Source organism: Spermophilus citellus (assembly GCF_964194105.1).
Source record: "Spermophilus citellus genome assembly, chromosome: X".
Lineage (NCBI taxonomy): Eukaryota > Metazoa > Chordata > Mammalia > Rodentia > Sciuridae > Spermophilus > Spermophilus citellus.
In genome coordinates, this window is record NC_138190.1 from 38,309,367 (window position 1) to 38,324,286 (window position 14,920).

At 34.8% G+C, this 14,920-nt stretch overlaps 1 protein-coding gene across 10 annotated transcripts in view; it reads left to right on the forward strand.

The window, feature by feature from the left end:
* The window catches only part of KDM6A (lysine demethylase 6A), a 222,094-nt gene that overhangs the window by 117,642 nt on the left and 89,532 nt on the right, over positions 1 to 14,920 (forward strand). For 9 of the 10 annotated variants that reach the window (XM_081276471.1, XM_081276463.1, XM_081276462.1 and 6 more), the window contains one exon: positions 7,967 to 8,025. In XM_081276471.1, the coding sequence (XP_081132597.1) occupies positions 7,967 to 8,025 (59 nt within the window). Of the gene's footprint in view, positions 1 to 7,966; positions 8,026 to 14,920 lie in introns of those variants that run through there. The other variant, XM_081276470.1, reaches the window with a different exon arrangement.

Below are 14,920 nucleotides of genomic sequence, written 5' to 3' on the forward strand. Positions count from 1 at the left end.
TAATTCCACTCCCAAATTGTCAACATTATAACAATATGTTGTCATTTAGAACCTAGTTAGTTGTCCTAGACTACATTCGGTTTAGATCATATCTAATAAAAGTTTCAGAAACTTTAATATTACTTTTATTAACATTTTCTTCTTTTCATCCCACCTTCCCTTCCTTTGGGAAACCATTGCCTCTCATTAGTGCTACTTTGTCCTTCCTGCTCCTAGGGCAAAAGTTTAGACTCTGTTGTTTTCTCAACAGCATATCACAGTCAATACAAAATAACTCTATGGGGGAAGGCAGTGTTCTTATCTTAAATGTATTGATTCTCTGTGTTCTGTAAAGCTTGTTTTCCTTTAAAATCATGGTATGGCCATGACTGTCCTACCATTCCGCGCCCAGTCAGAAGTTTATACACAGGTTGGTGCTTGTTACTCTGGGTGGAAATACACTCTTCTCCAACTTGGGTCTAGTAGTTGAGATCCCACAATTAATTGACAATACACAGATTAAGAGGGAAAAAAGTAAATTTATTTATTCTACACTTGAGAGTTGGTTTGGTGAGCAACTCTGAATACCTGGAAATAAATTTTCAAAATGTTACAGTTGAATGGGAACAGAAGCTCCAAACCTTGGTTCTTCTGTCCCAATGAGGCAAAATTTAAAGTCAAGTCAGATATGAAAAGCCAAGCAAGATGATTTTTAAAGTGAAAGTAAGGCTCAAGCAAAGCACACTCTCAAGAGAAAGAGTGGGTCATCTCTGAGCTGAGAATGACAGAGGAAACTTAATGCTACTTCCAAAGTTATTACTGTTTTATGTTTGCCATGAGAATTGGGGTACACCTTCTGCAGTCTTCACCAGACCAGTGTTTAACTCGACCTATGCATTGAGTGGGTTGGGGGGTTTGTCCCTTGTTGGTCCTTTCCAGAACTGTCCTGGTGACCATATCATTCAGGGGGGCCTCATCTACAAGTCATTCCTATGATAATGTATGTGCTGGGGTCATTGACTAGGAAACTGTTTTAGTGTGCCTGTGCTACCAAAGAAATTTCCCTTCTAATATACGTTGTGAAACCTGTGACCATAACTGACTTTACAGTGATCCCAGTAGACCCTGTCAGGTGTTAGTCCCATTGATCTTTCTTTCTTGCCACATTTTTTCTTTTCTTTTCTTTTTTTTTTTTTTTAAAGAGAGAGTGAGAGAGGAGAGAGAGAGAGAGAATTTTTAATATTTATTTTTTTTTTTAGTTCTCGGCGGACACAACATCCCCGTTGGTATGTGGTGCTGAGGATCGAACCCGGGCCGCACGCGTGCCAGGCGAGCGCGCTACCGCTTGAGCCACATCCCCAGCCCATTGCCACATTTCTTTAAAAAATTTTTCTTTTAAAATTTTAGATGGATGCAATATTTTTTATTATTTATTTATTTTTATGTGGTGCTGAGGATCAAACTCAGTGCTTCACACATAATAGGCAAGCACTCTACCATTGAGCTACAATCCCAGCCCCACCATATTTCTTAATTGCCTCCCTTTGTTATCACCCATTTATGCTCAAGTTTAGTACACCTGTTGTTTTCTCATAAGTTACTCAATTATTCATTAAAGGCAACTTAAGGAAACCCTGTGACCACTGCCCCCAAATATATATAACCTCTCCAATTACCATTTGTTACTATCAGTAAACCTACGTTGATATCATTATTATCCAAATTCTATAGTTTATGTTAGAGTTCACTTTTCCTTGCTGTTCCATTGATTTGGAAAAAATGTAAAATGATGTGTATCTACCATTATAGTATTGTAGAGTATTTTTACTGCCCTAAAAATTCTCTGTGCTCTTCCTGTTTTTACTGCCTCCATACTTTCGGCTTTTTCCAGTTGGACTTTTTGGTAGTAATGGAATTTGATACTAATGAATTTCTGCTTTCCAGTGTTAAGGGTCAGTTTTTTTTCAATCTGGAACCTCTTTGGAAGGTGGGAAGGGCATCAGTCTAGAGAACTGCTTATTGTTCAGATGTTTTCAATTTAAAGTGATTTTTCATACCACTTTGGTATGCTATTAATTCCTTTAGCCTTCTGGTGACTATGACACAGTAACAGCAGAGAAAAGGCGACACAAGGAGAAAAAGAAAACACATCTTTTCTAGAAACTCCATGGTACAAATCTGCTTGTTCTCAGTGGCAGGAATTGTGTTACATTACCAGGTTTATCTCACTGAAGGTGGCTGGGAAAAGAGGGGCTTGGTTATCCAACCAGCATGCCTTTTGTGAGATTTCAGAGATTTAAGAAGATTTTGTAGCGGTTGTCTAATATAAGATGGCCAAAGTTTTCTTTATTTCACCTTTTATTCTGTAAAGTTCACTGTTACTATGATTTAGCACTCTTTTTCCCAGTCACTTCTGGGATGTTCATGAAAATGGAAGCAGAACCTTCAGTTATCTTTCCTTCAGTTTGGAAATAGCCTGAGGAAACTATGACAAACAGCAATGTCTATTTCCCATTTCTTACTGTTTTTAATACCTTTTTCCTATAGGGCTAGATAGAATAAAGCTCGCAGCGTTTTAACTTTGAAAATTACAGTTTGCTTCCCTTTCTTGTCTGGGGTTGTACAGTTTGGAGCCCTAATTATGCAACCAAGCATTCAGAAGTTTATCTAAGAACTGTGTGGTTATCTAAGAGCTATATTAGGGAGTAGTGGAAACACCACTGTAGATTCCAGTTTTGGCAAACTACTAACCTAATGAACTACATCCTTTACTGCAAACGGCTTTACTGTAGACACAGTATAAGAATCCTCGCTAGAAACAGACAGTAATCTCATCAAGATATAATTTCTTAACTTGCTGTGGTAATGGGTACTGTAATAACAGTCTAGGTCAGAGGTTGGCAAACCTCTTATGTAGAGGGCTAGATAATAAATATTTTAGGTTTTATAAATCAGATGATTTCCAGTGAAATTTCTTACCTCAACTGTTGTAGCTGAAAATAACCATAGACAATATATTAATGATGGGTGTGGCCATGGACTGCCTGGTTTTGTTCTGTGTGCCATAATTTGCTGGTTTCACTAGTGGGTATTCTTACCATAAGAATGTACTCTGAGGTATCAGTACAGCAATGCTTTCGTATCTGCAGTTTTGCTTTTCATAGTTTCACATGGCTGAGACCAACTATGGAGAATTACAGAAATAAACAATTGATAAGTTTTAAATTTCCTGCTGTTTTGATAGTATGTCTGAAGTCTTGCGCCATGCCACTCCATCCTGCTGGGGATGTGAATCATCTCTTTATCCAATATATTTACATTGTATATGTTACCTGTCTGTTAGTCAATTATTAGTCCTCAGGGTTATTGTATGTTAACTATCTTGGTATCATAGTGCTTGTGTTCAGGTGACCCTTATTTTACTAAATAATTGTCCTACAATGCAAGAGTAGTGATGCAGGCAATTTGGATATACGAAAGAGGAATCATGAATTGCTTCCTATAAGTAAAATGATGTAAGTTCTCAATTTAATTAATAAGAGAATAAATTTTTATGCCAAGATTGTTAAGAATGCTCTATCTGAAATTGTGGAGAAGGAAAAAGAAATTCACACTACTTTTGCTATCACACCTCAAACTGCAGAAATTTTGGTTACAGTATGTATGTATGTGATAAGTGCTTAGTTAATATGGATATTAAATTTGTGGACAGAAGACATAGGAGACAATTTGTTCTAATTGACGGCAACAGATTGTCCTGGAAAGCATTGAGCCTATACAAAGATTTCAGCAAAGGATCCTCTGAAAAGAGTGACACTAAGCCATTTACTGCAAGTAAAGGATGGTTAAAATTGAGGAATTAAGTTTGGACTGCAAAATATAAAAATTCCCGAGAGTCTGTGTCTGTGATGAAAAGGCTGCTGCCACATATCTAGTGAAGTTGATTAAGGACACTGTTTAAGTCTTGATTTGTGACAAAATCTGGCCCTTCTAGAAAAAGATACCCAATAAACTTATATTCATAAAAATGTAAAGGAGGCACAAGGGCACGAAACATAGAAGGACAAATTAACTCTGGTATTCTGTGGCAATACTGCAGGTCATATGATAAAGCTAGGTGTATGTACTGAGCGAGGAACCCACATGATCTCAAAAAACCCCAATATTATGAGAGAGAGGGTAAAAGCATGTACATTCATATAACTTTTAGTACAGTTTGTTATAATTGTTGTATTTTTTACTTATTACTGCTAATTTCTTACTATGCTGAATTTATAAATTAAACTCTATGTCATTGGTATGTATGTATAGGAAAAAAATAGCATATATAGAGTTCAGTACTATCTGCAGTTTCTGGCATCTACTGGGGTCTTGGAACCTATCCCCCCATGGATTGGAGGCGGGGGACTCTACACATTTTATAAATTCAAATTTCATAAAACTGCTCCCCTAACTCTTCACAGTAAAGAGTGACTACATGAGATTCAAATTCATTTCCATATTAGTTCCTTTACTCAGGTCATCCTTTTGTACAGACCCAATTGGAATACCATGAGCATTTTTGATGAGATAGTATGTTGACTTTTGGAGGGGATATATGTATTTTGGGGCATAGCAATTCATATTCCACTATTTCCAAAAATTTTAAGGACCCTTGGCTGAGATGTTTCTATTTCTTTCCCTACCATCCTTGAGATGTAGTACCCAAGTACTATCCTAGCTTTTCTTGATTATACTTCGTTAACTCTTAAGTTTGTAGCTTGGCATTTATTATTAGACCTTAACTTCAAAAATCTTTTGTCATTAGATTATAAATTCATTGAGAATAGCACCCCGCCCCTTTGTTCACTACCATAGGAGAGGAAAAATAACTATTTCCTATTACTCACTTTAGGTTCATTGTCTGGGGCCCCTGTAATAAAAAGACAAACAAGAGAAAAGTACACGCATTTATTTAATATGAATTTTATGTGACATGGGAGCCTTCATAAGGAAGATATGAAGAAACAGCTAAATCTGAGTGTGTTTATGCTAGGTTTGATGAAAGAATAAAAGTCTTCCTCTGTCCTAGGATAAAGGATATGAGCTGAATGAGAGAAACTTAGCAAGGCTTGTTAGTTCAGATTCTTCTCTGTGTCCCTTTATCTTGGGGGGGGTCGGTGGGGGGATAACTCAAAAATGGGGGTGAAATGACCTTCTTCAGAGAAGGGTAGGAGAAGGTCAGAAAATCCTTCCTACATGAGCTGTTTCTCAAATTTCTTCAGCTCAAATGTTATGTATGCCAAGGTGCCATATTTTGGCATAATGTGTTCTGAACTTTGTCATCACTATCTTCACAGTACCTTATAAGCTCTAGGTGCTCAATAAATGTTTGGATACCTTTGTTTTTTGTTATTGAAAAATGGGATTCATCTCCTAGTTAATAGTAGATAAGGGCCAGGCCTTCTGCTAGTTTGGGTCACCCAAGGAGACCGAGCACACAACAAAATGATTGGATATAATAAATCTTTGACTTTCTGCTGTATTGGAGCACATTGTCCTACCTAGTAATAGGGGATAGACACAGATGATTAGCACTTCTGTTGTTGTGGCATTTTTGTTTGATGAAATAGAGATTAGTTATTAAATAACAATAACAATAAAACACAGTATTTAAAAGTGAGCTCTAGAGGCTGACCTAGCTTCAGTTTCTGTGTCTACTACTTAGTACCTTCTTAAGCAAGTTGCTTAGTCTGTGATCCTCAGTTTCTTCATTCTATAAACAAAAAGCCTTCTACTACCTCATAGGGTTATTAGAATCTTTAAAAATAGATATTACCATTTTACAGAAACCTAAGTATTTATTATTACACAATAATAATGTCATATACTTTTTGCTAAGACCAAATTAAGAGGTTGTAAAGATTACCCTGGTTTTAGGTAGAACAGCAAAGTTTCACAGGGAAGGTGACATTTAAATGGATTTTGAAAAATTGATAGAATTTATAGGGTGACAAGGATGGAGCAAGATTTCAGTTGAAGGATGAAGTATGAACAAATAAGAAAGTTGGGAGAATGTAGGATGTGTTATAAAAGTAGAACTGCCCCTCAATAAACTCATATTTCCACTTTTCCTACTGGGTTGTTGTCTGTTGTTACACAAGCCTTGCTCCCTTCACCACTAACCTCCCTATCCATGTCCCTAAGAAGACAGTGGTCTTTCAAATCTCGACTTTCTGAATTAACTACTCCTGCATCCTGAGTATCTGTGCCTTCCCTGGATTTCATGCTTCTTGAAAGTAGAATATTTTATTCATTTTGGCTTGTTCAACCCTGTGTATTGTCTCCTGCACTCAATAAATGCTTAAAATTATTTCAGTTGGTGAATTAGCAAATGAATGATCCTGATTAAAAATAATTTCAACTAAATTTTTAACAAATTCAGTGTGAATTTTTGAAATGGATGTTGTCTGAGACCTTTGTGACTTCCCCGAATTTGTGAATACCTCTCTCACATAATGTTCTAATTTAGAAAGTTGGGGGTAGTAAGAACTTAGGAAATTGAATTTTCATTTAATTACATTTTTGTGATATACTTCAATTTTAAGTGTTTCTAGGAAGTACTTACAATTCAAAGGAAATGCACAATGTAATCCTAGAACACATTTTAGTATTAAAAAAAGTCATGTTGAAAACACTTATGTTTTGGACTTTTAAACATCTTTTTCTCAAGTCAGCAAACTGACAGCAGTTGGGGGATAAATAAATGCCCTAGTTCTAGCTGTAATCAACTCCCTAATGCATTCTTTTATTGACTTCTTTCCTTCCTGTCTTAGTTCTTCATTCCTTTCAAAAAAGGTGTTTTCTGGGCTAATTTCCCAAATAAACTGAAAGTTGTTGTTCTTTTTTTTTTTCTTTTTTTCTTTTTTTTTCTTTTGGTACCGGGGATTGAACTCAGGGGCACTCGACCACTGAGCCACATCCCCATCCCTATTTTGTATTTTATTTAGAGACAGGGTCTCACTGAATTGCTTAGGGTCTCGCTAAGTTGCTGAGGCTGGCTTTGAACTCGCCATCCTTCTCCCTCAGCCTCCTGAGCCACTGGGATTACAGGTATGCCACCGCGCACGGCTTAAACCAAAAGTTCTAAAACCTTTGTCTCAGGGTCTACTTCTTGGGAAATATAACTGAAGACTATATAGCAAAAAACATTTTACTTTAATAATAGTTTAAAATTTTTAATCTTTTAGTAATCAGAGAAATTTTTAATTTAAAATACAGAATATTAGAGAAATTTGTTCATATGAGTCAGTGTGAAAGTTTCAGAGAAGATTTACTAAGACAGATTTGCTTAGTTATTGGTACAACATATACTAGATATTCAAATGTTGGCCTTTCTTGAAAAAAGGGAGTAGGTAGGTAGTTCCTCTTTGGAGACCAGAGGTAAAATGAGTCAGGATAAGTGTTGGCATCTTTCTGTTTCATACTGCAGAAGGAATCAGATGTGATTAAAACCCAGAATAACCCATGTTATTTTGGCATGTGATTTTTCTTTCTCTCTTTTTTAGATGTTCTGATTTGTCTAGGTTTATATTATGTATTTCTTTTGAATTCTAAGTACTTTCCTAGCAATATTGAACGTAAAATTAAAAACAGTTCAAGAAGCAGAAAGAAACAGAGAAAGAATGTAGATGCAAACAAGGGAGAATAGGATAGCATAGTTTTAACATTTTTTTATTCCTAAAAAAGAGTTTTTTATTTTAAATTTACTGATAGAATTATGCTGATAAGTTTGATTTAATAGAATATATCTTTGTTGATTAAATTCTGTGCCATATGTTGACTCATCATTGTTATTTTGTTTAAAAGTATATTGTAAATATATTGTAGTGCATGATAGAGTTTTAAGAATCTAAAATATCTTGGATACTATATTTTATAGTAATTACATCATATGTATTAGATATAAATGGTTTTCCTAAAAGTCTCTTTTTTCCTTCCTTTATAGAATGCTGCCTTTTTATATGGTCTTGGTTTGGTCTACTTCCATTACAATGCATTTCAGTGGTAAGTTGACATAAAACTAATAACTCCAGTTGTTCCCAGTAAATAGTTTGTTTTAGTTTCTTTGGTTTGTTTTTGCTTGATTATGTGTGTATGAGTGTGTGCGTGTGTATGTGTATGTACACATACACACATACACACTCATACATAATCTGTACAAAATATTTGTGTCAGTAACCCTACATTTTTCAGTAGTCTATTGAAATGATTAGATTTTTCCTTCAGATGTGTTGACTCGCCTTAGATTATTAGAATTGTGTATATAGAAGAATCTGATATGAGATTCTGGTCAAAGAAGGTTTAAATTAGGAAACATTTTGAAATTTCTCACTCATTGTAGACTGGTAGTCCCAGGTTAGTTTGAACTAAAGAATGACTATGATCTCAAGATCTGTGGGTAAATGATCCATAATGATCAATATTTTTATTGATACATGATGACCAGTAATTTTACCTTTTCTGACTCCTCCCTGCCATACAATGGCTACCACTTTACAATTTCTAATAACTAGGTACCAGTTCATAAACTCTCAGTTCTCTCTTCTATAAGAAAAATGGTAACATTTCAGAGTTGGAGATTAATTTTTATAGCAATGTGTAAGATTTTATAAACTGTGGGGCTCTGTTACTATGGCCTTTGTCCCATTGTTATTTTTCTCTTTACCAGATAGATCCTTTAATGGAAAGAATATAGAATTTGAGTTGGAAGATTGGCATTCTGGTTGTAACATTGCCACTTTGTTTGCTCTTGAGTCAAATAATTTCCCTAGATTTGTTTTCTCATTTATTTATAAAAAGAAAACTACATTACAGTCATAGGTATTTTACAGAATTTTGATGCTCAGGTGTAATAATATACGTCTTTTAAACGGCAAAGCCTTGCATAAACTTGTTTTAAAAATTTGAAGTGTATTTAACTTTGTCAGTGAGAGTCCAGAGGAAGGTGATTATGCGTTTGGCTGAAGGTTATAACTCTTTTATGTACCTGATATGTATCATGAGTATTTAGTACAGAACTTCCACATATGCATTGGCAGTGATTTAATATGGTATCCTTAAAAATGAAACATTGGATGTGACTGGCTTTTTATAGTATGATTTTTTTCTTCCCTACTTGGGTCTTATCTTTTGGTCCTGTTGGCTTTTGTTCATGTATGGAAACCACATTATTACAGAGCACTTATGTGTGCATATAGAGGATTATAATCCTTCAGAATACTGCTTTTTAGAAACCAGTAATTGAGATCTTCATAAAGAAGCTTTGAAATTTTTCTCTTGAATTATTTCTTGTTTTATAGCAGTCACTAGTTGAACCTCCTAATATCATGTTGTGTGTTTCATATTTAAAACCAAGGATAAGTACTTGGTAACGTTTCTTGAAAATCTTGCTTATAGAATTCAAAGTTCTAACAGAGAAGTGGTCTTAGAGATAATTTAGTTTTTTTCATGTGGAGAAAGTAAGATGTGTATCAGATTCCCCAAGCAAGCATGCAGATATGTGTGTGTGTGTGTACGTACACACCAAGTGATTTTTTTTTTTTTTTTTTGTACTGGGGTTTGAACTCAGGGGCACTCAACCACTGAGCCACACCCTCAGCCCTATTTTGTATTTTATTTAGAGACAAGGTCTCACTGAGTTGCTTAGTGCCTCTTTGTTGCTGAGGCTGGCTTTGAACCTGTGATCCTCATATTTCAGTCTCCTGAGCTGCTGGGATTACAGTGTGCACCACTGCACCCATCCTCAAGTGATTATTTTTAATCAGTATTTGTAGTTGTTATCTTGGGGCACATTGATTGTCTTTTATGGTATGCCAGAAATAATTTAAATGGAAACCAAGGCAAGGAATAGTTGAGGAATGGCTATATATACCTCCTACCATCTCACCTAGTTTTTTTTCCCCACATACCAGTGGTAATTTGTGAGCTTCCCTCTATATTTAAGATAAGAACATAAAGATAGTGAGGAAGCTGTCATCAGTTCAAAGTTTGATTGCTTTAATAAGTATGTGTTTATGTTAAGTTAAGGGTCTTATAGCTGTGGAAAACTATTACCTCTTTTGATTCCTTACCTACATACAATTCCTGTATATTTAGGTTAACCTAAGAAATAAAATTGAGTAATAAAAGAATAAGCAATGTCTGCATTAGTAAGTGCCCTCTGCTTTATTGATCTTGTCTTAGTCACCACCATTTTCTCATGTCTGGACTTTCAATGCTGTAGCTACTTCCTAAAATAATATATCTTACACATTGACTGTGAATTTACTCTGACTATGTGTTTTCTCTTTTGCTGATTAAATGTTCTTTCACAAACTATACTTAACATTTCTGCCTCAACTTGTTGTCTCTTGAACAGCTACAAAATGAGAAAGCATGGGGTAATGCTTAGTGAAAGGTTTAGAGTAGTTTTAAGTGGTAGGAACTTACTTAGGTTAAAGCTAGTTTTGTGTTATATTTGTGAATGCCTGTTGGTTACTGGGGTTAGGAAATTTTAATTACACACCAGATTCTTTGGGAGTGTTGAACAGTGTTTCTAGTCAAGAGAATGGCCTCAGCGTGCACGCCTCTCCCCCCGCCCCCCATTGTCAGCACAGAGAATTTGCCTAGGATGGCTCAGTGTTGTATTTCTGATTCATGTATAATTTAAGCAAAATTTGGTATTTGGTTATGGTGTCTGTTGGCATTTAATAAGATTAAATATTTTATAATAATGTGTAACCAACATGTGAGTTTGGCTTGGTTAAACTCAATTTTAACTTGGTTAAAAGCAAATTTTGTTTTGTTTCTTAAACTATAGTCTTGCTCTTACTTGTTTGCTTCTTGTCAGATTATGCTACCCTTTTTTCTTTTGGAGTTGATTCTATTGGTCAGCTTTTAGATTAGTTCAATTGTTTGGTCATTTTTTTTCAGTTTCAGTTGTAAGCCTCTTTTTGGAGGAGCCCATGTCGTAAAATAGTACATTACATCATCTGTTGCTTGATTAATCTGGGGCCAAACTTTAAAAAGGATTTCTAGAAGAAGAAAAACAGACATAGAGGCACATGGTAAAATATCTACAGCAAAGAGCTAGAAATGGGTCTTTATAAAGCTGTTCCTTTACATGTGCGTGTATATCAACCCCAAGCCCTAAATTGCCACCTGAAAGGGTACCTTGAACTGAAGAAGTTGTCTTTGGGAAGAATTCTGTACCCTAGAGAGAGAGGAAGTGAAATACAGAGAAAGGAAAGACTGACAGAAAAAGGTAGCTGAGGGGGGATAACAATCAAGTTTTTAAAAAATAAAACTGAAGGAAACAAACTATTCTTCCCAGTACAGCCTATAGCCATACCCTAAATACATCTTCCTAAAAACCATTAACTAAGTTTGGCCTATAACCTTTTGTATTCTTTTGAATATCAGAATAGTCTGTGCTATAGGTATAGGATTATAGAAATTAGGTTTCCAAATCTAATTAACAGTTTGATAAGGAAATGTAGTGATAATTATTACGTTTTCATCAAGAATGATGAGGGGAAAGGAGTACAGATGAGTTCAAAAAGAAATGTTAACACCTAACTAGTAAAGTTTCTTTAGAATTCATTTCCCCACAGCACTGCACTAATCATAGGTGTTCCCAAAGAGTGTAAGAATTTCCGTTCTCCTCTATGGTCAATACTTTAGGTGCAGTAGGGAAAAAGAATAGTGAATTTAGTGATGATCTTAAAGCTTTTTGATAGAATGAAAGAGAATAGTGCATAATAAACCTTATGTAGTTGTGATACCATTGATCTTGAGGCTCATCTAGCACGGTGTCTGATAAAAGCATTTTAATGTATAGTTTTGAGCTATCATAATATAAACACACTCTTAGATTGAAAGTTTGGTTTTATTTCCATTAAAGTAAAACAGTTGATGTTAACGTGTTGAGTTTATGGACACTTCTGTTTTGAAAAAACTAACAGATTTTTTTTTTAATTTGGCATTTTATTATAAAAACTAGCAGATTTAACTAAGCAGTTCTGATGAATTATGCTTACTAGTGACACAAAGATTGTCAGAATTCTGAAGGGTTTTGATTAATCAAACTTCAGAAAACTGTATAAAAACATAAATCTTTCAGTAAGGGAGGGATTAAAATGAAGGGTGAATAGTGAGGGTAAAAGAGGCAGGAGAGGTAATACATTACCAAATATTCATGTCAGTAAACTTGTGCATCATCTTTCTAACCTAGACTCACATTTATAGTATTTTCTGATTCAACCTCACCCTTCTAGCATAGTATTCCTCTAAGTATATTCTTTGTACTAGTCACATTGTATTAACATTTCCCTAAAAACGTCCTCAAAGTAATTTTTTTTTAATTTATTTTTTTGAACCACTGTGACATTGTGGGTGCCATTTACTATTTGGTCTGCCTTGTCTTTCTGTCTTCACTTTTTAAAATCTTACCTACTTGACTCTGATTATTTCACCAAATCTTTTTCATTTAAAAAGAATTGTTGTTTAAAAAGAATCTCTAAATTTCTGAATATATATGTGTGAAAATATATATGTGTTGTGTGTGTATTATTACTGATTTAGAGCTCGAATATTCTCTTTTTAATTAGTGCGAAATGTTGTACAATTAATTCACTTACCCTTTCATGTATCCCTGAGGTAAATCTCCAGGCTTAGCTTTATTAACCCCAGAGAACCTAAAGTTTATTATGCCTCTTTTCAAGGGTACTAAAACTATGCTAGGGATATTTAGTTAATAATAATAATATTTTTATTACAGTAAAGGGCTTTTAAAAACTGTGTTTTAATAGAAATTTTATTAAAAATAACCATGTTAACATACATTCAGCACATGCATATGTTTTTTGGAAGTAGTACTGTTGAACTTTTATCTTTCTATCATTTTCTTCTTTAAATTGCTAACAATGGTAGATATTAAATGAAAATAATCTAAACTGAAAAATCTATAGAAATAATTTTGTTGGTATAATTTTTTTTCAAATTATAATTTACAATGCCAATGATAGTGTAGACAGCAATATGCACTTTTCATTGTAGTAGAGAATATGCTTAAAAATTATGAACCTTTCTGGCATTGTATCATAAAAGTATTTTATAGTTTTTGGTATCCATTTCTTATGTTCTAAAATTCTCTTGTCAAAAGTTCTGAAGTCAGCAGAAATTGTATTTGTTGGTGATTTAGTAATTTGTGCTGCAGAGACCAGGTTCTGACTACATTTATTTTGGTGAGATATGAATGCAGTCAAATGACAACCAAAATTAGAACCTTACCTATGTTCTCTACCTCTTTCCATCTTCCCCTGTCCCACATATACTTGTTTTATTGTTTCCCCAGTTGAGAAAAACTGAAAAAACACACAGGAGAGAAAAATGGGCAAAAATTTAGAAAGAAAATGAACTTTAATTTATTTGAATAATGTATTTTGTATTAAATGAGGGGAACTGATCAGTTAAAAAGACAGTGAAGTTTCTTCTCCCCAACAGGAAGTCCTATCAATTAACTGTAAAAGTGATGGAATCAGTTAATGTCTATTAACCTTAAACCTGTGGCTATATTATTTAGAATACTAAAAATAAAAGAACACTGTGGATCCTAGGAATAGACAAACTGGAGACAATACACCAATAGGTAGAACATAAAATGGTTTGATTATAGAAAACTGCTAGTTAATACTAAACAAAAAGTAGTTGATAACTGAGTTTGGGTGGTGAGTCTTGAAGGAACTAGAGGGAAGCTGAAAAATGAAAATATTCCAGATCAGCAGAATATAGAGAGAAGAAGCAGGGAAGCCATGGAGGCCTTTGTTAGAATGAAGAAATTCCTGAGGTAGCCAGTTCACAGATGAGGAGGAACAATGTTAGAGCATAACAGGAAACAATGTTCAATAGGTTCACAGATCTTAAATGCATCATGGAGGTAGGATTATTATTAAGTTGTTAGGCAGTCACAAGTGCCACATATTCAAGGAAATAAATGCAGATTAGAACAGAGGGAGGAAGTCCTTAAAGAATTTATTTCTATAATTTAGTAATGAGATGCTAAAGATTGGGTCCAAGAGATATTGAATCTGAAGTGAATTTTGAAACAACAACAAAGAAAACTTGTTGATTGGGATGTATATTGGTTGTACCTTGTCCCGGGACTTTTAATAGACATTAAAGAAGAAACAGACCAGATGCAGTGGCATACATAATCCCAGTGACTTGAGAGACTGAGGCAGGAGGATCCAAGTTTGAGGCCATCCTTAGCAATTTAGCAAAGCCCTGTCTCAAAATGGGGGTGGGGGAGAAAGGACTAGGGATGTAGCTCAGTGGTAAAGCACCCTCTGGGTTTAATCCCTAGTATGAAAGAAAAAAAAAATAAAGACAAACATAATAGACCCAGCCTAGTCTGTTTGTAGTACATGCTTTTGCTTATTGTAGTACCCTTCCACCCTAGTGTGGTAATGTACATAGAGAATATGTTAAAATAGACCAGTGTTTCTTTGTACCTGTGTGACATTTTGAACCAAATTATAGATATGTTTGTGCTGAAGGCACCGATGGACTGAAGGTGTAAGATATCTACAAATATTGTGTTTAGGGAAAAGGCTGGAACAGAATATAAGGTAGAGTAAGAAATATTTCTTCTGAGGGCTCGCTACCGATGTTCTCTGTTCCTTCTCCCTCCTTCCCTTCCCCCCTGTACACCCTTTTTTATACCCTCCCTCAACTTCTCAGTTTCTTTATTCCTTCTTCCCTTTTGCTGCCTTCCACTTTTCATTCTTTTTCTTTCAAGTCTGTGACTCAGGTCTGCCTAGGTTTTTATTGGTACATATGGACATTGTTTTGTTCTAAACCCATTCCATCAGATAGTTTTCTGACCCTTATCATAAGGTAAGATTATTAGGATATTATAAAG